This window comes from Eleginops maclovinus, chromosome 11 (assembly GCF_036324505.1).
Source record: "Eleginops maclovinus isolate JMC-PN-2008 ecotype Puerto Natales chromosome 11, JC_Emac_rtc_rv5, whole genome shotgun sequence".
NCBI lineage: Eukaryota > Metazoa > Chordata > Actinopteri > Perciformes > Eleginopidae > Eleginops > Eleginops maclovinus.
The window spans coordinates 21,841,688-21,866,476 of record NC_086359.1 but is presented as its reverse complement, the minus strand read 5'-3'; the positions used below and the strand labels follow the sequence as shown (position 1 = coordinate 21,866,476).

The 24,789-nt window shown below is 39.1% G+C and overlaps 1 protein-coding gene across 1 annotated transcript; it reads right to left on the bottom strand.

Moving 5' to 3' along the window:
* Positions 1-10,727: 10,727 nt before the first annotated feature.
* cchcr1 (coiled-coil alpha-helical rod protein 1) lies at positions 10,728-20,892 on the bottom strand. Its single transcript, XM_063894355.1, has 19 exons — positions 20,740-20,892; positions 19,888-20,182; positions 19,621-19,788; positions 19,382-19,499; positions 19,081-19,275; positions 18,785-18,948; positions 18,575-18,689; positions 18,265-18,375; positions 17,420-17,563; positions 17,212-17,322; positions 16,895-17,001; positions 16,658-16,770; positions 16,474-16,546; positions 14,134-14,252; positions 13,829-14,029; positions 12,101-12,202; positions 11,814-11,947; positions 11,626-11,746; positions 10,728-11,538 (listed from the first exon to the last, which is right to left on the bottom strand). Exons 1-19 carry the CDS (start codon positions 20,807-20,809, stop codon positions 11,390-11,392), a joined length of 2,610 nt encoding a protein of 869 aa, XP_063750425.1. The 5' UTR covers positions 20,810-20,892; the 3' UTR covers positions 10,728-11,389.
* Between the last annotated feature and the right edge of the window lie 3,897 nt (positions 20,893-24,789).

The following is a 24,789-nucleotide window of genomic DNA, read 5'->3' as shown; positions in this document are numbered from 1 at the left end:
CCACAGATGTTCGATTGAATTGAGACCTGGGGAATTTGGAGGCCAAAAACTCCCATGTCGTGTTCTTCAGAACATTCCTGAACCGTCTCTGCAGTGTGGCAGGGCGCGTTATCCTGCTGAAAGAGGCCATTAGGGAATACCATCTCCATGAAGGGGTCAGAATAGGCACCCTGGCCGCTACACAGCTCAATACACAACCAACTGTGATGCTCTGTGTGTTCTGACAGCTTTCTAACAGAACCGGCATTAACTGTTTCAAGCTCTTCAGTTAGATTGGACCACACGGTCCAACCTTCACTCCCCAGGTGCATCAATGAGCCTTGGCCGACCATGACCCTTTCGTTTTCCTTCCTTGGACCACTTTTGGCAAGAACCGACTGCTGCAGACCGGGAACCCCCCACAAGAGCTGCAGGTTTGGAGAAGCTCTGACCCAGGCGTCTAGCCATCACAGTTTGGCCCTTGTCAAAGTTGCTCACATCCTTACTCTTGCCCATTTTCCCTGCTTCCAAAACATCAACTTTGAGGACAAAGTGTTCACTTGCTGTCTATCCTATCCCCCCCGCTGACAGGTGCCATTCTAGATAATCACTGTTCTTCACTCCACCGGTCAGTGGTCATAATGTTATGGCTGATCAGTGTATTTGCCAGTTTTATTATACCTTCCTCTCTGCCTCTTAATAAGTTGGTTTGATGGTACGGTTTTTACCAGTGTGACTTTGTAGCCTGTGATACTCTGGGATCGATAAAAGACAGGCTGTCTTCAGTATAACACAGTATCCCTCAGTGAGACGTTACCCTGCAAAATATCTGACAGCATTTCAATAAATGTTAGAAGTCTTTAGGAGAGCATCCGCGTTACCATCAATCGCACTGCCTCCTGAGAACACCTTGGGCCTGCTTCCCACTTTCCACCATTGCAAATGAGATCTGCTCGGGGAGTCTCTCACTCTCTGTCTGACACACAACCTCTTTAGCACGATTCAATTGACTTCAAATGTCAGCTGGTGTTTCCAGGACTTCCTACAGAGTTTAGGGAAAAATGGCATTAATGAGGTGTTACCCATATGATGGGTGCAATTAACAACAGGGTTTTGTTCTGGCATTAGTCCAAGAGCCTAAAATAATGATAAAACTCAAACCCCTGCACTGATTTATGTGATTTAGGTTAGAATAAAATAATGTGGCACGCAAATCCTACGGCAGAACAAAACCTGTCCAATCACCTGTCAATACCGATCCATCAGTCTGTGAACTTAACCTTGTTTCATATATGGCGAGTGCTTGTATAGAACTTTGCACACAAGTTGTGAGCCTGAGGGTGCAGAGTGGCCTAAATACAGACAGTGTTGCACGTAGCTTTGTTAACAGAGAGCACACAGTTACAATCCGACACATCAGACATCCACAGTAATTAAATCATCAAAAAGGGGACAGATTTGAACTCAGCTGTCATCGTTCTTTAGAAATCAGTCTGAAAAATCTTTTCAAACATGTTAACATAAAAATGTAAAATCCAACAGGCTCCCAGATATGCACTGTGTAAGTTTGTACTTAACAACATTTCATGAAAGTTATAGTTTTGTATGCTTTAATCATATAGAGGAAGCACTAGGTATGTTTTCTTTGTATGTATTTTCAAATCATTTGGTCAAACACTTGAATTCCTATAATAAATGCCTTAGGGATGGAACTCGCCTTTGTTTATTTAGTAAAGGTCTTGGTTTTAGCATCTTCACTCATAGCTGCACCCTGTGAAATTGGAAGTGAAATACGTTTAAGATGACATTAGGGCCAGAGCCTGCTGGGAGAATTACAAAGAGTACAGCAGAAGTGCTTCGATGCATGAGCCGCCTCGTTCTTCCTTGGCGAGGTAACGTAAATGATTGCTCGCATTGGATCATTAAAGATAAGAAATCCAGTTGTAAACAATGTATTCTAAACAGTGAACTGTGTAAGTAGAGCCATTATTTATTCAAAGTCGGGGTTCAATAGGTAGCAAATACAATCTGATAAAGAGTGATAAGAACGTGTCGCTGTCCTGGAGGCTCAGCAGATTAGACGGCAGAAGAATTTGCTGTAGCCAACACCATACACACATAGATGACCTGTGTGCAGTGGATTAACTACAATCCATAATACATTAACCAAAACCACAGACAGCATGCAACATGCCTGCCTGGGGAAAAGTGGCTCTGATATTATATTTTAAGTGCAACTTGACAATGACTGTAAAGCCTGTAAAATTGATGAAATTATATTGTATTTGGTGTTATGGTGCCCAAGGTCAAGGCCCGCAATAAGTAGCCTAAAACTTCCCAGAAAGGTCAGGAGATAAAAAGAGCATGCTGAGTTCTATAAAACTCCACGATAAACCTTTCGTGTTTCATTCCCTAAGGCTTCTTGTAAATTGCCCGTATTTTTGGCTCAACATAGAGGTTCAGCTACAGCGAGCACTCCTAGCCTCTCGACATGTCACTTCTTACATTACAGGCTGTCATTATATCGCTCTCTACTTGGAGAGTGTCCGTCTGATACTCCCCTTTCAAATCTTACATTGCATTTCTCATCATTAGAGGCACATCTGACGCTAACAAATAGAGGTTTCAGTCCAACACAAATGTGTTTATGAGCAAAAACAAAAGTAAGTGAAAAGCCGACAAACCAGATAGTGATAACTAATGTACAGAGGCAGTGAGTTCAACAGTATAAGAGCGTTATAGTGTCAAGTGTTAAGGCAGAAAGAAGCAAACATGCAGTATTTCTCTGGAACAGGAATGGATGTGTCTACTGTGACACCAGTTTATCTGACAGCCCTGAGATAATTAATCATTTCATTACTGCGCGTTCACAGCAGTCTATGTCTCTGTTTGACTAAAAGGGGAAAACTATGAACCTCCAGGAGTATGCAACTAGGATTATAATAAAAGTAAAAATGATATTGTATGTTCCTAATAAACTCAACTCAACACGTATAGCATGTAGACATCCATTTATTTATTCGCTTATTTTGGGTTATAAGATATGTTAACAACGAAAGAGTTTACGAAATGTTTCCCTTTCAACAATTTATTTTCAATATTTTATCGATTCAGAACACCAACCTTGGCAATTGTGTTGGTGTAATAATGAAACTAAAGACTGGGTGGCCCCTGCAGGCTTCTTTAATGCTGTCAGGATTATACTAAGGAACTGAAAAAAAAGATTTGGGTTTAATTTGTAACTGTTAGAGTCTTATAAAACTTAATCCATGAACTTCCCTGAAATGTGGTGTAGCTGTCTTTATATATTATTAAAGGGGATCATTAGTGGTAATATGTAATAGAAAGCCTTAGTGTTGGTCCTGTTAAGTGCTGTGTATTTAGGGAGGGGAGATGAAGTGACGTGTCACACTGCGCTATTGTGTACTTTGTTATATGCAGACCAACACGTGTATTTACGTCGATGTATACAGTATCAATGCACATCCAGTGTGTGTGCCAAACCTCTAGTCTAGACTACAGCCTTGCCACTGTGGTTTCTCTGCGAGGTTGTGAAGCTAAATGCTAGCATGCTCACAATGACTATGCAAACATGCTGTTTACCAGATATATTTTTTACAATATTCTCCACCTTAGATAAGCGTGTTAGCATGCTAAGATGTGCTAATTAGCTTTTATAACACATATGAGCTAAGGAATGTTTTGCTTGTTTTACATCATAAGGCAAAATTGTACCTCCTTGTGTGCCATGAAATATAATATTATGTTGTGTGCATGTGTGCAAAAAACTTTTAACGTTTGACCCAAACGGAATTTCTTGTTTGCTGTTTTATTTTTTTTTATTTGTGCCTCGTTGTTAAAGCTCTTTGAGCTGCACTCAGTGCATGAAAAGTGTTATACAAATAAAGCTTTATTTACTTTTATCATGGCACAAGAAGTAATACAGTAGAGTCTGACTTGAAAGTCTGCCAATAGAGCCATGCAGTTGAAATAGCTGAAATAAAAGAAGTCAATAAAGAAGACAACTAATTAATGGAATTGCCCACATTAAGAGCAATTACATCGTGTGTTGGTCATTGATCAGCAGAGGTAGATGCTCATCACTGGACAGTGTTCATCACGGTTCACCGAAATAATGAAGCAGCATGTGTCGAAAAAATGAAGAGACCACCTCAGCATTATCATTTTCTCTTGTTTTATTATTTATAGGTATGTATTTCAGTTATGCATTTTTATTTTATTTTATTTTATTCTCTAAACTACTGACAATTTCGTTCAGTGTTGGAATTCAAAAGACACTGGACTGGCTGCCATACATGTACAGATAAAGATTGGAGTGGTCTCTTGATTTTTTCCGGAGCTGTATATGCCACGCAGTATATATACTGCAATGATAATTATAAAACTCTGATGATTTAGTAACAAGTTAAATACAGTTAATGATTAGCCTTCATTGTTAGATCCCAGTTTTTGTATTTATAGCTTACTGTTTTATTTTGAAATGTATCTTGTTTTGTCTCATTTCCTGTCTTCAGTTTCCCTCCTGTCTGAGTGTCTGATTGTGCTCACCTGTTGTCCCTGTGTTTCACCTCCCCTTCCCAGCTGTGTCTTGTCTTGTGATTACCCTCCTGGGTATTTAGTCTTGCATTCCCTTTGTGTTCTTTTTCTCGTCATCGTCGTTTGCCTGTTCCCTGTGATGTCTTGGATCGCCCTTTTCAGCCCTTCCTTTTCCACCGGTTTGTCCGAGTTTTCATTTGATGCTTTTCCTGTGTTGTACCTTTTCCTGCCTTTTAGTTTTGCATTTTTGTTATCAGCTTTTCTATGAGTAAAAGCTTGCCTTTTGTTACACCTTTTGTACCCCTGCCTCCTCTATCGGTTCTGCGCCTGGGACCTTTTCCCCCATCCGTGACATTAATAAGATACAAATCTAAAATATAAATACTGCACATTTAGGAAAATAAAGGTAGAAGCTCTGCCAGGGGAGTACTTATAGATAATGAAAACAATTTTGAATTCATTTTGAAATATGCTGAGACAGTGTTAGAAGCCTTTAACGTGACAGAAACGAATCTTAGTAAGGAGAATGTGCTTGGAGCCTGGCGGCAGATTTTCAAACAAACTGAAAACGCTTTAAGGGTGACTGTGTTATGCAAATGCAAAATGTATCACAATAAACTAAACAGGTTGTGACAAAGGCATGAGCCAGAATGAGAAAATCCTTGAATAACCCAGCTAAAGCTCAGATAAGACGTTCACAGAGATATTGTTGCTTAACACAGTCACTCCTCATCCATCCTCACTAAGAAGGAGCATATCTGCAACCAATAATGGGGCAAAATCCCAAACTCGAAATGCAACAAGCTGATACAGACTTAAAACTGTTCTCACATCTCATAAAAGCCTTTCAGAACCGAACATGTATCTGAATATGATAGTTTATTTCTTTTTTTTACAACAAAGAGCAATACTTTGATAAATCAGCTAATGCAAAAGTATCCAGTTTACTGCAAATAATCAAATACTCACATTTGAGCAACCAGCAAGTTTCATCATACTCTGTCTAAATATAAATGATCAAAGATGGATAATTGACTAATTCTTTCAGATTTCATTGTAACAACACAAGCTAGCTACTATCACAACTTGTTGCATTGTAATCAAATTAGAGATTTCTATCTGTTCTTTGATAAATTTGCAACTAGGTTTAAAAAAATCTTACTCATAATGTGCTCATAGAAGAAGGCCGATACTGATTGGGACAAGACTATCAGTTAAATGCTAACAAATCACAAATGAAGTTTATGCTTTATTCCTAAAAGACCCAACTGCATCTAACATATAATTTAATGTTACCTGTTCTGACGTATTTGGGTCTCCAACAGTCATTTTCAGCTTTTTATTTAAAATCATGCAAACACTATTAAAGTTTTTCAATAACGTATCCATTATCAATACGAATACCGAATAATAACTAAAGGCAACATCTTTGTGAAGAGGAATGATTAACAGTGCTTTGTAATCATTATCCCAATATCTTCAACTCAAAAACTGAATTTATTGTTTGCAAATGTGAGACTTTCTTGGTCAGTTTGTTTCCTCCTGCCACGATAAAAAGCTGTGATGATAGATAACTGAAAAAGAGTTTATTTCACTGGGGGCAAAGTCCATTTGTCAGTTATAATATTGAGTATGTAATTAAACTGTCACACAACAATCCTCTCAAATAAAGAAGCAACAGAATCAAATTCTAATTTGTAGAACAGATTGTTGGCAAATGGAAAAAGAGGTTGAAATGAAAGTCTCAAAATCTGCTAATTAGGAAGTCTTATTTGAACAGCATGTTGGTAACCAGAGGGAGCTAAGGTGGAGCAGGAGAGAATATTAATGGAAATTTGATGAAACATTCCCATAACTTTAACTGAATATCCCACAGGCAAAGCACTTTCGGGGCAAAACAAATTAGCCTGGCAATTTGAATTATCCATGTTCTGTTTTCTGCCTGATGAGATCTCAACAACAGATGTTTTAAAAGGACAGCACTAACATGAGACGTTCTGCCCTTTGGTTTATATCCCATACATTCCTTCATATAGTTCACAGTGACTCTAAGTCCACACACTCAGCGGGATGTATCTTGTGATATTTAATGTATTAGTATACGAGGAATAGTACTGTGGATATGTTGGGAGTGGGTTTCCATTGTTCTTCCGTGGAACCTGTCTAAATTGCATGTAATGTCATCCAACAGCAAACACTTTGGAGTGCAATGTTAATTTCCAAATACTCAAACAAAAGGAAATAGGGAACAAATGTTTTTTATTGATTATGATTAATGATGATTAATTCTCAGTGAGGTATGTGCGTAAGCTCATTAAATACACAAACTGAGGTGGTGAACAGGAACCATGAGTGATAGGGATGAGATATGAAAATACTAAAGCCTGAAAATGTAGGAGCAAAATATATTGCTGGTTGCAGCCTGCATAGGTACACATATCCTCTATGTTTATACTGAGAGTCTCACACTTTAAAAAATACACATATATGTACATACATACACAGCTCCGGAAAAAATGAAGAGACCACTCCACATGTTTCTTAAATCTGTATCTCTACATGTATGGCAGCTGTTCCAGTGTCTGTTGAATTTCAACACAGAGAAATGTTGTCAGTAGTTTAGAGAATACAATACAAACAATAAATACAAATGAACTCAAACACATGTCTATAAATAATAAAACAAGAGAAAATGATAATGCTGAAGTAGTCTCTTAATTGTTTCCGGGGCTGTAGATAAAGTAATCTAATTTATTTGCGGAAGTAAACAAAGGAGTCCGATGGAGGTGTTTCAGACAGGGGGAGGGAAACTCACAGGGATTTTACCCTTTGCAGATCATTAACATAAAAACCTTTATTACACACTAGAGGAGAGGGAAAACACCAAAAATGATAGTAGGGCCCCTTTAATATTTGGAAGCTTAACTGTGCAGGTGTTACTCTTGACATAAATAGATTTAAACTTTTAAATAGTTTTTACCCACAATGACGAACTTCACTGCTTCTTTCAAATGACTCACCAATCATGATCAAGTGATTCCACAAAAATGTCAGCAATCACGACTTTAATCAAGACTTCATCTGATTAACTTATTATTTCTATTTTTGTCTTTAGAGCATTTGAAACATAAGCAAGCTTTTTCCTTATGTCGCAGGTTGGAAAAAAAAGGTAAGATGTGTCCTTCAAAACATTTGTAAATTCATTTGTTAACAACATTTCACAGCTGCATTCCAAATTACACGGATCCTCCTAAAGAGAAACTGCAATTACAGCCGCAAGCAAGGGGACTGATTGGCACAGGTGGAGACCTCATCATGCGTGTATGACGACATGTTTACCGTTGTGGCTCAGAAAAGGAACCATATGTCACTTTGTAGCATGTTCTGTTAAAGAGTCTTCAAGATATTTTTTATAATTTGAAATGTTTAAATGGATTAATGTGTGTGAACACTGCAAGGTGCTGTATTATTATATGTGAGGAACAATGTAATGACCTGCCTTGGAACAATATGAAAATGATATGTCAGAATAATCTTGGCAAAATAATAGTATCCTGATAATCATCAAAATATACTAAAAAACTGATTTTGTTGAACACAGTTCTTACTGTATCAGATAGTACACATTTTTAGTTAAAAACAAATATTTGGAAAAACAAATTCTTTCCCTATGCAATAAATAAAGGATTCGCATTTTAAATATTACTCTATTTTCCACTTTTTTTTACCCATGCCAGATCGGCTGCTTTATAATGAGTCACTCCTGTGAGGACATTCACCATTATCCTAAAACTGGAAAAGGAAGTGTTTATTTATTTTTTTATCCTAATCTGCAATGACTTCCTGTGTTGTCCTGTCCCATGTACTTGGTCACAACACTCGATAGTTAGATTCTTCCTCATTAAAATCTGCTACATGGAAATATGTCACGCAGTCCTGTAGTCTGATGTCACCCTCTATCAATGCCCCACATTGCATGCATCCATTTATAGGGAAATTAATACATTGGTGTGACTTAATCCTCTTATCTAAAAACAACTGCACAGAGTGTTCCAGAGAAGAAATGGTATAAACGTATAAGGTTTTTGTAGCACACTCAACTCACTGGCAGAATCAAACTTAAATTAGGACTTGCCCCAAGAGGACTTGACTTTGGGGACATTTGGCAAAGTGTGACAGGACGTTTTGTAGGTGGAGGATTAAGTTAGGTTCAGAGCAGAGGTAGTCGAATGCAAAGGGTAAAGCAACAAGCTGTGTATTTGAATATCGTGAACAAAATGCATTGATAGAAAGCTTTCATCTGGACCGAGGAGATTTTTTTCCTGACCTTTACATATCTCAACGCAGTGGAAAACACAGGACTCTCTTTCCAGGATATTTGTAAGAATTGGTTTCTATGTGAAGTCTCATACATTTGGAATACACAGTCAATAATAAGGCCATTTATCATTTCTTGAAAAGAAAATACTATTCAGCAGAAGAGAACAATTATTTCCACAGAATCCAAACAGTGTAAAGAACCTGCAGGTCTGAGAGTTTTTATACCACACAAAGAAGTTTAAAACTGAGGCTTGACGCAGAGCCTTGATGACAGGCAGGGCCGCTGACAGCAGATGTTTGGATTTGACACGCTGCACTGTGACAGCACGGCAACAGCCTCAGAACCAGAGAGGGAAAATACTTTTCAATCTATCAATAGAAATACATTTGTAATACCCGCTGTCAGAGCTGCTGGGAGTCAGATATGCTGGGAGTCAGATATGTTAAACAGTCAGTTGGCACTCGCATGTTTGTCTGAACCTCTCATTTTACATGCTATTAATTCTGAATTGTTAATAAAAATCTGTCAACAGTTTATTGATTCTTTTTTATTACCTCATTTATTTCATGTCTTGTCTGGATTGCATTGCACCTCTAAATTATGTATCAGGTTAACCACGGTGTTCACAGCTGTATGAATGCATTTTTAAGGCTAGATAATGTAATGAACAACACTTCCCTGGACTGAGCAAAACAGATGAACAAAATTTGCCAGAATATTGTTTTGCCATTGGTGGAGAAACAAGGTGGGCTACAACTTTAAATAGCTCTATAATGATTATCAGATTTAAAAGATATAGGTTAAATACTGAAAATATGGATAGAGGATTCATTTTCATGCAAATTGCCACCTTCACTCATAAGCCTATTTGAAGCTGCAGGTAATTAATACTTCTATATTTAATATGAATAATATTGATGTTCACCCTATTTAATAATATTCCATTAAAAAAATATATAGCCCAAAAGAAATACTTGTAATCATTCCATGTGCTGCTCTCCCCTTTGACCACATCGCCCTCTGCTGGTTTTCAGCTGCACATAAGGATACATATTTTACATTTCTTATTCATTTCTTTCAGCAGTAAGCCGTCCTGAACATTTGCTATCACGTCTCACAATTATAAATATGACCGCACTTCATACATAATGAATGCATGACGTTAATGAATGACGCAATTTAATGTACAACACACAAAAAACACCGATGGTTGAAATATGTTATTTTACATTTAGTGTAAAAGTCCTTTCAAATGAATGCTTGTGATGCATGTAACAGCATACATAATTCCTTCACGGTTGTTCCTAAATTTTAGTTTTACTGCTAACTCTCAAGCAGTAGATATAAGTGAGAATACCCCGCTGGACTCCATTAATATTCTTAAAAAATATATCTAATTTGAAGCATTTATCCTCTGCTTGCCGTGATGAATCACCTGGGGAGCAATGAGTGTGTCCCAACAAATTATTTTTGATGCTCTATTCCAATTTATTTTCTGTGCTCTCCCTCGGTTCTCTGCAAGATGTTTTTACCCAGCGGCTTGAAACTTTGAACTATTGCAACACTTATTAGCACTCATGACAACATGACAAATAGCACAATTATCTGATGCATCATGATGTTTATCATCATCCATCCTATGACTGCAAAGTCATTTTAAAATTGACCTCAATAAAGGAACTTCAAATGGAAAATATTGATTTCTTCACAATTGTCCCTATAAGAAGGAACAGGGTAGAAGCACCAATGGCATTAAAACCTGCTTTATACAAACTCGTTCAATATGTTAGTATCTATTTTTGTTTTGAAATTGCAAATGAAAATCAGCGATGAGTAAGGATTTGTTATTCATATTCATTCATGTTATTCATAATCGCAATATCAAAATACTTTATTAACACACCAAAAGAACAACCATCACATAAACATCTAGGATCAAAGTCACCAGAACAGACTTCTTTTCACTTTAGCAAGACCAGATGATTATGTCAGCTGTATTTATTTTTTTGCCTTCTGATAAATAAACTGACAAATCTAGTCACATGTTTGAATATGAACTAATCACCATCTGTCCAGTTATCTGCATAAACATTGAGTATATATTCTATTCGTAGTAAACATATTAAGGTGTAAAGCAGTGATTCAAAAGGGAACAGTTCAAGCCCATCAATATGGGCCTTTTAAAAAAGTAAATATTAATTAAATTAAGTGAGAAAATATATAGAGAAAAACAGATCTTCCTCTACTTTACTTTAATTGAATTTACTTTAAAGTATTCACTGTTATAATAGTCATCCTGAAGACAGACGCATACAAACTTACTTTATGATTTAAATTTGTGTTAAATTCAAGGATACTGTGTCTGCCTTCATCCATCATTTTTATAATACACCAGTAGCAATGTGACACACGTGGTTTTCTGATGTTTGGCTCAAACAAATTATCCCCAGCAAGTGATTTTTTTTTTCCAACACCGCCCACCTTATGTACAAATGAAAGGTGCGTTCACTGGCTCCACTGAGTGAGTCATCGTCAGCTGTGTGGACTGCCTGTCGATGGTCCCACGCTGTCAGCCTGTCCCCTCTCCTCCTCCTCCCCATCCTCCTCCGCAGAGTCCTCAGAGCTATTAGCCAGCGCCACACTGAGAGAATGGAGCTCCTCCAAAACAGACAGCAGCCTCCCTGACAGGAAGCAGACAGGTCGCTGGTCAAATTAGTCATGTCTGTATGGATGTTAGTATGTGTCTGACGCATGAAGACACTACCTACCGTCTGCAGCTACTTTTGTCTCCAAAGAGCGGGGCAGTTTTTCTTCATGTTCTCTGGAAGCAGCAGCTTTTTCTAGAGCTCTTGTATACTCACCTGTCAGCCCTCTGTCAGTGACAGTGTCCTGGAACAGATTCAGGTCATCAGCAGAGTAACACCATCTTTTCAGAACTGTCTCTAAAAAGTCTTACCAGCAGTGGTTTATTGTCCATCCCCGTCTCCTTTAGGTGTTTTTTCTGGACTTTCTTCTTTGTGTGTTGCTGAGTTTCTCTCATCTCGTCCTGTTTCCTTGCTGCCACTCTCTCAAACTGCCGCAAAGTCATAACTACAAAAGACAGCACAGACAGATCATAAACCAGGGGAATATGCTGCTATATACTGTGCAAACATATCCTATCATACTAGATTTCAGTCTGCATTACATATATGAATCCCCCCCCCTTAGTTTAGCTGTTGTGGGTAGCATCAATCGTGCTACCTGCTTTCGTGTGCTCTCTCCTGGCAGTATTGACTTGAAGCTCCATCTCCATCAGCTTCTCCGCACAGCGGTCTTCAATCTCAGACACTCTCTCCTGCAGGGCTGAAGGGGAACAACAAATGCACCATACTTAAACAGTATCTCCCACACTGAGAAATAGAGTCTAATGTGTCATTTGTATGTACCACTGGGGATAAACTGGATTTTATAGCATCTGATTGCAAATGTTCCTAGAAAGCAAGCTGGTTAAATCAATTTCAGATTAATCAATTCTTATGATTTAACCACAGTAAAGCATAAAAGACTGCAACACAGCAAGGTGGCCCTCGCCTAAAGGCAAGAAAAAAATATTTTTAAATACAGCTACTGGCAAACATTTGTTCAGCCTTTCTTTCAATAATGACAAAGAAACCTACCGAAGCAATAAAATACTTTAACAGAAATAAAATCCAATAGTGTGGATTTGATGTCTACATCATTGAGGCAGCTATAAACATATTTTTTATATTACAAATTGATCCCATGATGACATGTTGAGTCAATCATAACAAACCCACAGAGCAAATGAACCCCCGACTTCAAAGAGTCCATCAACTTTTTTTTTTTCTCCGGCCTGCAACTTTACTGATTTGGTTCACAGACTGTGAGCTACTTGTCCACCACTTCCTGGTTAGAATAGTGAAGCATTTAGCAGCCGGATATTTCCCTCAGGAGTAGGTGTAACGCAAAACAGAGCTAAAGGTAGAGTGAATAATGGACGTACATTCATTAGGTGGACACATACAGAACTACCAATGCATGCTAATGTTGCTCTGACACGGATGGATTAGTGTGTGTGTACGCCAATGGATGCTAATAAATTGGCCATATCAATTCTTAAGGTGAAAATATACCAGCTGTGTTTACAACATGTTTCCGCCCCCGAGGGGCCAGACCATTAGTTAAGCCTTAAGGGATAGGTTTACAGTTTTTCAAACAAGTCTAAAAACAAAAAAGTCAGGTGCCCTTGCCCTAATGAAAACTGAAAATGCTTCTCCTGGAGTTCATCATCCCTCCTGTTTATACTGACCATTGAATACAAAGGGTGAAAATCAACAGACCAAGTTCATCTGAAGCTTATATAAAGATGTACCACTCCAGATTAGTCAAATTAAGTGGATATCTCCCAAAGTTACTTTAAAATAAAATAACCAACGAATGTTAGTATCCCTGCAGACCAACAGGAAAACACAATAATTGTATTGTATGTAACGTGTTACTTAACAAGATGATTTGTTTATCCCAGATGGCTCAAACTTTGATTATCTTCTTCAGATAACCATTTGGCTTTTTTGAAAAAGTGGCGAACGATTTTGTCACTTCTTTAAGGGATCTTTTCCTAAACAGCATGAACAGAGGGCATGATTACAGCCAGCAAACCATGAACGGCTAAGCCATCTGACTATTGTTTAAGAAACACTATAAAGAATCCATCCCTATCCTTTAATGCTACATATTAGAGAGACTCTGTAACTCTCCATGATCGGCTACAGCCAAGGTGCTCTTGAGCATGTCACTGAATCCCCAGCTGCGCCGGTGAAGCTACCAAGGACAGCAGAGTGGCCAGGTGTGGATGTGTAGAGAGACATTGATGAAGGGCATATCTGAAATAGAGCGGGTCTGCTTTTCCTGGATAAGTTGATAAGCAAAAAAAAAACGTCAAGCAGCTTAAGGTAGCCGCTGCCTCACCACATTCGCTGCGCTCCTGCTGGCTGAGCAGCTCAGCGCAGAGTTTCTCCAGGTTGACCTTGCTCTCCTCCAGCTGGGCCTGGATCTGCTGCAGACTCTGCTCGGCCTCCTCTCTGCCAGCCATGGCCTGCCGGACCTCTGCCCAGCTCAGCTCCAGTGCCTGCTGCTGCTGCTGCTGCTGCTGCCTCAGCTTGCCTTCATCTGAGGACGATGTACAAAGATAAACTGAGACACAGCTGCCAAAACACGGACACCCTACAGATAATGTGTTATAATAAGATGTCGTGAGTGGTACGGGTGCTCACACTGTTCTTTCAGATCAGCCAGAGCTCTCTCAATGAGCTCCGGGGTTCTTTTGAGCTCCTGTGTGAGCTTGTCTCTCTCTTCACACACCAAACTAAGCTCCGTCTGAAGGTCTGTGATGCTGCGGGGCAACAGACAAGATGGCAGAGCAAATAAAGGAGTGGAAAGTCAAGCAGAGAGGCAAATGCACAGTGTATAACAGAGAAAGGCAAAACTCCAAACTGCTTTGGTATGTAGACGAATATAATAATAACCACACAAATGTCATATATACAGTGCCTTGCAAAAGTATTCACCCCCCTTGGCTTTTTATTTATTCTGTTACATTACAACCTGTAATTTGAATGTTTTTTAATCATAATTGTATGTGATGGATCTGCACAAAATAGTCTAAGTTGGTGAAGTGAAATAACAAAAAAAATATATTAAAAAAGTGTCACATGATCTGTCAGTACAAACAAACCTTTTCTGAAAGGCCCCATAGGCTGCAACACCACTAAGCAAGAGGCATCACACCATGAAGAGCAAGGAGCTCTCAAACAAGTCAGGGACAAAGTTATTGAGGAATACAAGTCAGGGTTGGGTTATAAAAAAATATCCAGATCTTTGATGATCCCCCGAAGCACCATCATATCCATAATCTTCAACTGGAAAGAACATGGGACCACAACAAACCTGCCAAGACAGGGCCGCCCACCAAAACTCACAAACCGGGCAAGGAGGCCATTAATCAGAGAGGCAACAGAGAGACCGAAGGTAACGCTGAAGCAGCTGCAGAGTTCCACAGCAGAGACTGGAGTGTCTGTGCATAGGACCACAATAAGCCATACACTCCATAGAGCTGGGCTTTATGGAAGAGTGGCCAGAAAACCATTACTTAGTGTTAAAAATAAGAAGGCACGTTTTGAGTTTGCCAAAAGGTATGTGGCCGGAAGGTGCTCTGGTCAGATGAGACTAAAATTGAACTTTTCGGCCACAAAGGGAAACGCCATGTCTGGCGGAAACCCAACACATCCCATCACCCCAAGAACACCATCCCCACAGTGAAACATGGTGGTGGCAGCATCATGCTGTGGGATGTTTTTCAGCAGCAGGGACTGGGAAACTGGTCCGAGTCGAGGGAAAGATGGATGGTGCTAAATACAGGGATATTCTAGAGCAAAACCTGTTTCAGTCTGCCTGTGACTTGAGAGTGGGACGGAGGTTCAACTTTCTGCAGGACAATGACCGGAAGCATACTGCTAAATCAGCAATCGAATGGTTTAACTGGAAGAATTTAAATGTGTTGGAATGGCCTAATCTCTGGATTGACTTGAAGACTGCTGTTCACAAGCGGAAACCATCCAACATCAAGGAGCTGGAGAAGTTTTGCCATGAGGAATGGGCAAAAATCCCAGTGGCATGATGTGGCAAGCTCATAGAGGCTTATCAAAAGAGACTTGCAGCTGTAATTGCCGCAAAAGTGGCTCTCCAAAGTACTGACATCAGGGGGGTGAATAGTTATGCACCCTGAAGTTTTCTGTTATTTTGTCCTTTTGTTGTTTGCTTCACAATAACAAAAAAAAACACATCTTCAAAGTTGTAGGCATGTTCTGTAAATGAAATGATGCAAACCCTCAAGCAATCCATTTTACTTCCAGGTTGAGAGGCAACAAAACATGAAAAACGCCAAGGGGGGTGAAACCTTTTGCACCACTGTAGGTACAAGATTTATTTTATATTTATAAGGCAATGTTGATGTTGTGTTACCCTGCAGCATTTCCAACCTTACACAGCCAAAGGACATATGACCACTTCTTGTTTTAAAGCCTGCTCTGTAAAGCCTTTATTTTGGAAAGTGTAAACATTAAGCATATAAAAACAATTCTCACAAATTCTCTGAATTAATGCCAAACTTGTTCTTGGATTAAATGAACGCAACGAAAGAACTCTACAATGGATTTATTTAATCAATAGAAAAGTACTAAAACATCTGCTGTCAACAGCCAAAAGCAAAGAGGTGGTTTCCTTTCTTCATTTCCCAATATTGTTTAAGGACTTTGGGAAGATGCACATGCTTTTGTCAATACAGAGTATATTGATCAATTCATTTAAAATAAATCATTGGTATTTAGTCGCAGACATAAAAAAACCAACTAATGACAAAATATTTTCTGAAATCCCACATTCACAAACACAAAGAAAGTAAACATATATCCATAACGCCACTGCAGTCATTTATAAATTACTTGCATTTAGTCTCGGAAAGCTCGTTTTTATGTAATTGTTTACTGACTTTTTTGCATTGGGTAAAGCTGTTTAGCTGCATTCAATATGTAGGACTGACTGGTAAAACCTCTCACCTGTCAGCAGCTTCTTCTGTCTGTTTGCTGGCCTGCTGAACTTTCTGCAAAGCCACCTTCCTCATGATCAAACCTGAAAAACAAAAACAAAATGACATTCTTTCTGTCCCGGAAAAACTATTTAAACTACACTGTGATAATCTGCTGCGATAAACCCATCCCCCTCCAGTCCTATATGCCCCACCTTGGATTGTCTCCACACGTCTTTTAGCAAAAGTTAGCCTCTGGGTCAGAGTGCTGAGCCTCGCTTGAGCAGTGTCCACTTCTGCCAACCTGCTTTCAAATGCCAGACTGAACCTGGAAGGCACCAGCATAATGAAAATATATATTTTTTTTAAATTACAATTTTTCGTTTTGTTTTTAGCATTTTATTCCTCTAATTGATCACCTAATGTTCTTAATTCAGAGTAATGTGGTTTACCTATGCACTGCCTCTGTCAGGATTTCAAGTTCAGCCTCTTCTTTCTGGCTCTGTGACTTTAGGTGCCAGTTCTCCTTCTGCTCCTTTGCCAAGTCCTGTTTCAATGTCTGGGAAGAGAATCACACAATCCATACTATAGTAAAGTTTCTCAATACACAGCTGCTGTTCGTAAAACCTCAACTACTTTTGGACCTAGCAACGTTTTCATATAGTCAGCATCCTCTTCTGTGGTAAAACTTCACGAGTGTTTATCACTTTCCTAAGCAGGCCCAAATTTATCGAGCATCATCAAAATTTCAGACAGTCACGTAAATCACCTCCTTCTCCATTCTCTCCAGGTCCAGCTCAGCTATCCTGTCATCCAGACTGTGCTGGAGCACATTAGCCCGGTGCTGCTCCTGCTGGAGCTGCTGCTCCATGAATCTGACCTAAAAACCCAGAAATATAGTGCCACACTTCAAACATAGATTCAGCACAGTGGATATGTTTGTACTGTAGTATACTAACAGATGAGGGTTTTCCTACTTTTGAAAGAACTGTATCCTTCTCTCCTCTTAGTTCAATATCCTTTGAGCGAAGCTGGACGCATAACTTGAACACTTTCTCTCTCCAGAGCTGAAGCACTTGAAGGCCTTCAGATCCATTCTTCATAAGTGGGTCCGTCATGACCTTTCGAAATACGAAACACACACACACACACACACACACTTGAGCAAATGCCTAATAAGAGCATGGGTAATTATTGCAAGTAAATAAGCCCTGATCTTTTCCACGACATATTAAATCTTTTTTTAGCACAATGACTCCACACTTGTCCACTCCAAGTGAATAAGCTTTATAAATAAAATGGATTAATAAAACAAATGTTTTTTTTCCCCTTTCTTCCCACCACTATCGAAACAAACCTTGAGAGAAGAGTTTTTAAAATAGTCCCTTTTACCTTTTCAAGTTGACATTTATACTTAACGAACCAAAATCCACTTAGAAAGAAAACACATTCAATAGTGAGGGGTGTGGGGGGGTTATGTTAACTGCAGAGTCATACTGCACACAACATTTGGATAGAGCACCTCAGTTTAAGTGTTCAGCCAACTGAAATATTCCTGCAGGGCTTTGCCATCCTATCAGGGGCCGCTCCATCATTAATCTAAACCCAGTGGTCTCTTCAATCCATTAAGCGCATCCACACTTCAGAATATTTAGTTTTAGATAAGAAAAAGACTATGCTTCAAAACTTCCCAGCTAAAGCCAACAACACACAATGATAGGTCGCTGCTTGGACTACATAAGAACCCTTGAAGACGCAGTGCTATTTCTCAGCATGTGTCATAAGCACAGGCATGTATCATGCATTGCTATGCGGCACTCACCTTCTTTGCCATTTTCTCTTCTTGGAGGGCGAGTATCTCATTCACAGAGTTAAACCTGACTCTCAAGAGCTCTGTTGTCATCTGAAGAGCTGCCTTTTCTTCATTCAGCCTCTACAGAATGGAGAATATTTGACAAAAATTACAAAGAATGGGATGACATGCAAATTAACTAATATATTTAGCACTGCTTTGTTCCACAAACATTACCTTAACCCTGCTCAAAAGAACAAGATATCAAGTTTGTTTTTTTTCTTGTGCAATTACTTTACAGTCGGGTGATTGCAATCAATACTGTTTATATTGTCTTCACCTCAACAGCTTCATTTAATTGTTGCTTTTCTTCTTTCTCTGGGGCAAGTTGGCCGATGTAATTTCTGAGGCTGTGCAGTGTGGCAGATTGTGTCTCAAAAGCTTGTCCCATTTGGCTGAAAATTAAACAACCCCCAAGAAATGTCAGTGAATCTGGATACAAAGTGCTATAAATGCTTAGTTCTCTTCAGTTTAAGATTGAATGTGGCACCTTAAATGTTCTTTCAGCCCGTCTCTCTCAGTAGATGCCTCCATCAGAGTGCTTTTTAGCTGCAGCACGTCTGAGTTCATCGATTGAAGTCCACCCTGTAGTTCAGTGATTGTGTTTCTTGCAGTACCCACCTCTGCACAGTGGGAAGCATTTAACTGTTGGAGCTGAAAGTGAGAGCCAAACAATTTAAATTTAAGGCAGATACAAGTCATGATTTCATATCTTATTGACATGAGTTTCTTGGATGAAGGGTTTTGAGCTCAAATTACTCAAATCAGTCATCTTTTGCCACACACCTGCATCTCCTGCTTCTTCTGCATTTCCTCCAACTGTTTTGATAATCTAAGAGTCTGCTGTTTTGCCTCCTCCACAACCTGTAACCTGCTCATTTCTGCCTTTAGAGTGAGCTCCTGGGCTTCCTTGTCACTCTTCGTTACACCCCTCCTCAGTTTGGTAATTTCCTCACCAGACTCTCTTTCAAGTCTTTCAAGCTGCAAGAAACAAAAGTCTTAAGATATAAATACATTGAAACAAACTAACCTCTCAGGTGATCTTTGACGTGCCAAAATGAAATGTTGTGTTTGCAAATAGTTATACCTGTGAGCTTATTTTCTCCTTTTGTGCGTTGCTGTGAGTGAGCTCCAATCTGATTTGGCTGAGTTCGGTCTTAGCCTTACGTAGCTCCTCACGCACTGCCTCCAACTCATGGCTCTGTCTGTGGTGAAAAGATTATTAACCATATTTAGCTTGGTCAAAATGGCGCTTTGTTAATCTTTGACAATATGCGAGACACACTGTAAAATCACTTAATTGTACAACATAAGAATATTTTGTACCGGTTAATGGTGCTGTCTCTGTCTCTCATCTCTTCCCTGTGTCTCCCTGCAGTCTCCTTCAGGGCCTCCACCTGTCCCTTCAACCTTTCAGCTTCAGCCTTGTGCTTCTCTGCCTCGAGACGCCACTCTGACTCCAATCTGGACCATTGCTCACTTCTCTCTCCACATCTGTGTTTGAGGAAGAGGAGCTTTACATTTACCCAATATTCGACATAACTGACAAATAATAATATTATTGCTACACTTATAAAACATATCATGGGATACCTTGCCATGAGGTCTGCCGGGTGATTCACAGGATTATTTCCTCTTATGCTCTCTCCTTGTAACATCATGATCCTTTGATTTTCCTTCCTCAGTTCCAATATTTCCTGTTGGGCCTGAGTGAACGCGAGCCATGGATTTGCAGGATGGCGATCCCCTGAGGAAACTGATGGTACACCATGTTTTACCCAGGAGATGGGTGGCTGTTTCTCTGCAGTTTGAACGCTTCTTTGTGCCCCCGCAGACTTGACACTTGATGTGAAATGCGATGGAGGTACGAGGTCATCCTGGATAGTCCCTAGATGAACATGAAATAATGTATACCGTTATCTGTGTGCATGCCTTGCATAAGCCATTTATGATTAGTCCTACATCAATGTAATAGGGATCATGTTATGTTCTCAAAGTGATCAATGTAAGAGGTTAGAAAGGGCCATCTTTCGAGTTCAGGTTGCAAATTATCATAGGGAGTTGGACGTTTCAAATGCAGTTAAAATGGTTAACATCCCCTCATTTGAGGATAAGCCATAATATGTATGTAGGTAGCATTTGAACAACAGTTGTAGAAATAACGTTGCCGACAACATTAAACACTACCATTTGTGTGAATATAAAAATACATTGATCAGGGGAACGTAGTAGCTTGAAGAAACATTACAAGATAAACATGAAAACTTCCCTCAACTAAACACACAATACTAATACAGGTTCATTCAAAAGGCTTGAGCTCACACATGGCAACTAAGCTAGAGCTTTGGCGTTAGGTTAGCTAGGTAACACTGTAGGCTAACGTTAGCTAGCATTATCCTAAAATCAACATTAGCTTGAAGTTGGCAGCTACAACAATAAACTTACGTGAACCCGCTGGTGTACTAAAATCATTTGGCGCTATGAGCCTTTCTGCTCCTATGGTGTGTCTCGCCATGTTCAACACGTAGGCTTTCACAAAAGTTACAAAATAAACAGGAAAGTAGTGCCTGGGTGTTTTGAGTTGTTTGGGTGACGTTTTAGCGTTGATTCTCCCGCGAGACACGTCATTGGCGGTTGCCCTTAGTTACGTGTTACAACGGTAAGATCCGGGGCTTTCTGCTAGACGACTGTTAATGTGTAAATTAAAAGTCAGTTTTATTGAACATATTAGAAGCACCGCAGCAAATGTGCATGTTTATGAACTCAATATAAAATAAAAGACTTATCGAACAAAACACATTACTCTCGCGCACTGCATCACGGGATATAAATTGGAGTACAAACATGTAGGTGGTTTATTTCCCTGAGCTATGTCTTGTAGGGTGTTCCTTCCCTCAGGCTGCCTCAAATATCCACGCAAGTAACCTGCATTGGCCATGATTGTATCTAATGGCTGGAGCAAGTTTGCCCGGGGCGGTACACAGGCCCAGTATACAGCCTGGATATAATGTTACCTGAAAGACTAAATTCAGGATAACAAAGTCCATAATCGCAGCACAAGATGCACACACACTTAATGTACAGGGCTTTACCATGTGAGGTTTTGATGACACACTGTATTCTATGATATGTGGGGAAGATTTCACATATATTTATGTCAAATTAGTATTGACGAATGTACCACTATATTTTTCGGAAAGTGGTTTGATTACTCAGTTTAATCAGATATCATTAAGATATTGAGAGAAATTAATGTGGTGGTTGGTAGAAAATGTGCTCAAGTAATATAATGAAGTTATAACCTGAAACTAAGCCATTCCACCTCTACCTGGGACTCCTTCAAGAACACCCTGGGGCTATCTGACAACCAGACAGCACGGAGCATGTTTTCTGAGCAAATAATTGCAGCTTTGATTGATAATTGCTAATAATTTGCTTATGTAATTGAAATCTTGGTTTAAGATGCATCTATAAATATCTTACCTCCAACTGTAAAATTATCAGTAGGTCTACATGAATAATTTACATGATGCATTTGCATATTTTGACAGTTTCCTGTGTGCTTACGTTCCTCGAACTGCAGTGATGCTCATATTGCACACTACATTTGTGCTGTAAATCTATAAACTACAACCACAAGCCATTTTCAAATGAAGGATAACATCTATTGTTTGTTGTATGTCTGGCATTATATTCCCATTTTAGAAAGCTATACATTCATTGCCATATTTTATATTGCTTCTTGTGTTGTTTTAGTCTATCTTCAACAGCCGTTTCTGTTTACTCTTACATAGCCGCCTCGCTACAGCTGCCGTGACCCACTTTTCCCACGGGGTGCATTAAAGTTTAATATAATCTAATCTATTTATGGGAAAAAAAGAAGCATTTTACTTTGATTCATTTATGTTGCATATGTTGATAAAACTTTATAATACAAGAACATAAGACAAATATAAGAAAGTGGGGATGGCTACATAAGTATGATGTATTAAAATACATGTGCATTGAATGATTGTAGTACAGCTTGCATGAAAGACTCTGGACCTTTTAAAATATCCATAACTTAGTGAAGTTTTTTGGGGGAGAGTAGTCGGAGTGCTGATCTCTGTTATTTGTTCCTGTTGGAATAGTATCCGCTATGCATTCGACAGACACTGCAGCAAGAACAAAGTGATCAGAGCCACCGGGAATCCAAACAGAAAAGATACAGACTTTGTTCAGAAAGAGAGCAGAATTGAGATGCAGATCTGTTTCTTTGAAGGCTAGGAATGTTGACATTTACTTATGCAAACACACATATTCCAAATTAAAAGAGCATTTAAGATAAAGTAATACATCTGATTGACACAGGTTCATATTGTCACTGAAAATGTTTAATATGTGAAATGTATCCAGGTCCCTGGTAAAGCACAGTCATTACTCTCCCCAGCCCAATCCTACAGTTCCTCCCAGGTGACACAGAGGAGTCTCCAGGTCACATGGGTGGTGTAATCCCTTTATTCTGTCCCAGGCTCTCCTCCCAGTTGGATGTGCCTTGGAGGTATTCTTATCATGAAAAGCCCTAACAACTTCAACTGGATACTTTAAATTTGAAGGAGAATTAGTTATAATCAAAGCCCCTTTTGAAGAAGGGGTTAACCAGAATACATTGCCACCCTAGTTACGTAAGCCCCCTTTAACCTCATTATTTTTATTTCGGCCACTACCCATGAGTACACATGACCACAGAGTTTTTAAAGTTCCCTTCCCACTAATACATTGTCAGGTCAGTATTTTCTACAGCTGCTTTCTAACTCATCTGGCATTGTTCTAAAATCTCTCTGAGGACTTAACGGTTTTTTGTCACTGTATCACCAAATTCCTCCCACTCCTGAGGTTTCCCTCCCATAAGCATGGCCTGCGGAGGAGCTTATATGGTAAGTGTCTGATGGTGTGCAACCAGGACTGCATACAGCCCTTTTCCATTATTTTGGGACCCCTCAAAGCACAAGTCAGTATTCCCCCATTCTGTCACATTCTTACAGAGGCAGAGGCTTCCATACAATGTGTCACATTAGGATTGACATTCACAGACTGTTAGCAATGCCATCGGGAGTAATTTGGACTTCAATATCTTGCCTAATGACACTCACGCAGGTCTTTTTCTGAAAATGTAATGCAATAGTTGTTAGGATTAAAAAGACAAAGGTAGGAGCCCTGGCAGGTACATGAGCTGGAGCAAATGCAGACATTACAGTATGGTGTCTGATAGATTGACTTTGCCATGCCCATGGGAAGTGTCCTCTTGATTGTCCATAACTACTTTTTAGTTCAACCCTAACTCTTTACCTTACAACAGAGAATGAAAATATTATAAAATATTAATATTTTCTTCTAACTTGGGGACAATGGATATCCTGGCAAACCAAGGCCAAGGAAACAGCTTTGTCTTTGTCCCTTATCAAGCTGACTCAGCCCACACTTACTGCAGGTTGATGTGGAGAAACTGTCCATGGCTGCAGATATCTGGACTGGAAATTGTCTCTTTAATTAAAATGTCTTCCTTTCAAAATGTGCTTGTTGAACTTTTCGCATGCCACAAGGGTAGTATTGGTGAGTCCAGTACACACACAGATAAATGCCCTTATTTAAAATGTAGTATTGGGGTTATATAAGATGCTAAAAACACCAGTGACCATATGCACTGTCCTATACTTCTTTAAATGTTTATAATAATCTTCTTGCATTCAAAGAATCTTTATAGGTTTGACCTTCTTTATGTATTAAAAATAATTGTTCCCCTATAAACATCATCACACAATAAATGAAGGCATTTTTAATCCATGATCTCTCTTTGCTTTGTAACCAGGCTTTAAAAAATATCAGGCAGCATCTCTTCCAAGAAGTGTGAGACGATCCCTGGCTCTGCACATGCATAAATCACATCCTCACAGCTATCGCCACTGGGCATTATACAATAAAGCGTATGTAAGAAAAATGTTTGCTCTGTCAGCAACTGTCTGGACCTCGCCTCCTACTATGTTAGTAGATTTCTAATTTGTGGTTGGGGCAGATTTCAGTATTCATTTGTGTGATTTCAAGATGAACTTAAGAATGCATGCAGAGAATAAGCTCCCTATAAAGAAATAAATACCTAAGGAAGCAGGAAGAGTGTACGAAGCAACAGCTACCATTCCAAAGATCTTTAGTTTCTAGGACAAGTGTTTCACAAAGAGGGGAGCAACATCAGCAACTGATGTATGAAAGGGAAGAAGACTCAAAGAGAATGGAGATCTTTTGATGCTGCTGCAGTGTGTATTGATGTAGATGGGTACTGATTTTAATGTGTAAAACTTTTTTTATGAATAATAAGGTTCTATCTTCTATCTTATGTTAAGCATTGTATTTATAATTTTTGCTATCTTATGTTATCCTTTTTTAATTGTACAATCATTATCAATTCTTATTTTCCACCCCTTTTCTATTAATTTGGCATTCTATCCATGTTTTTTGTTG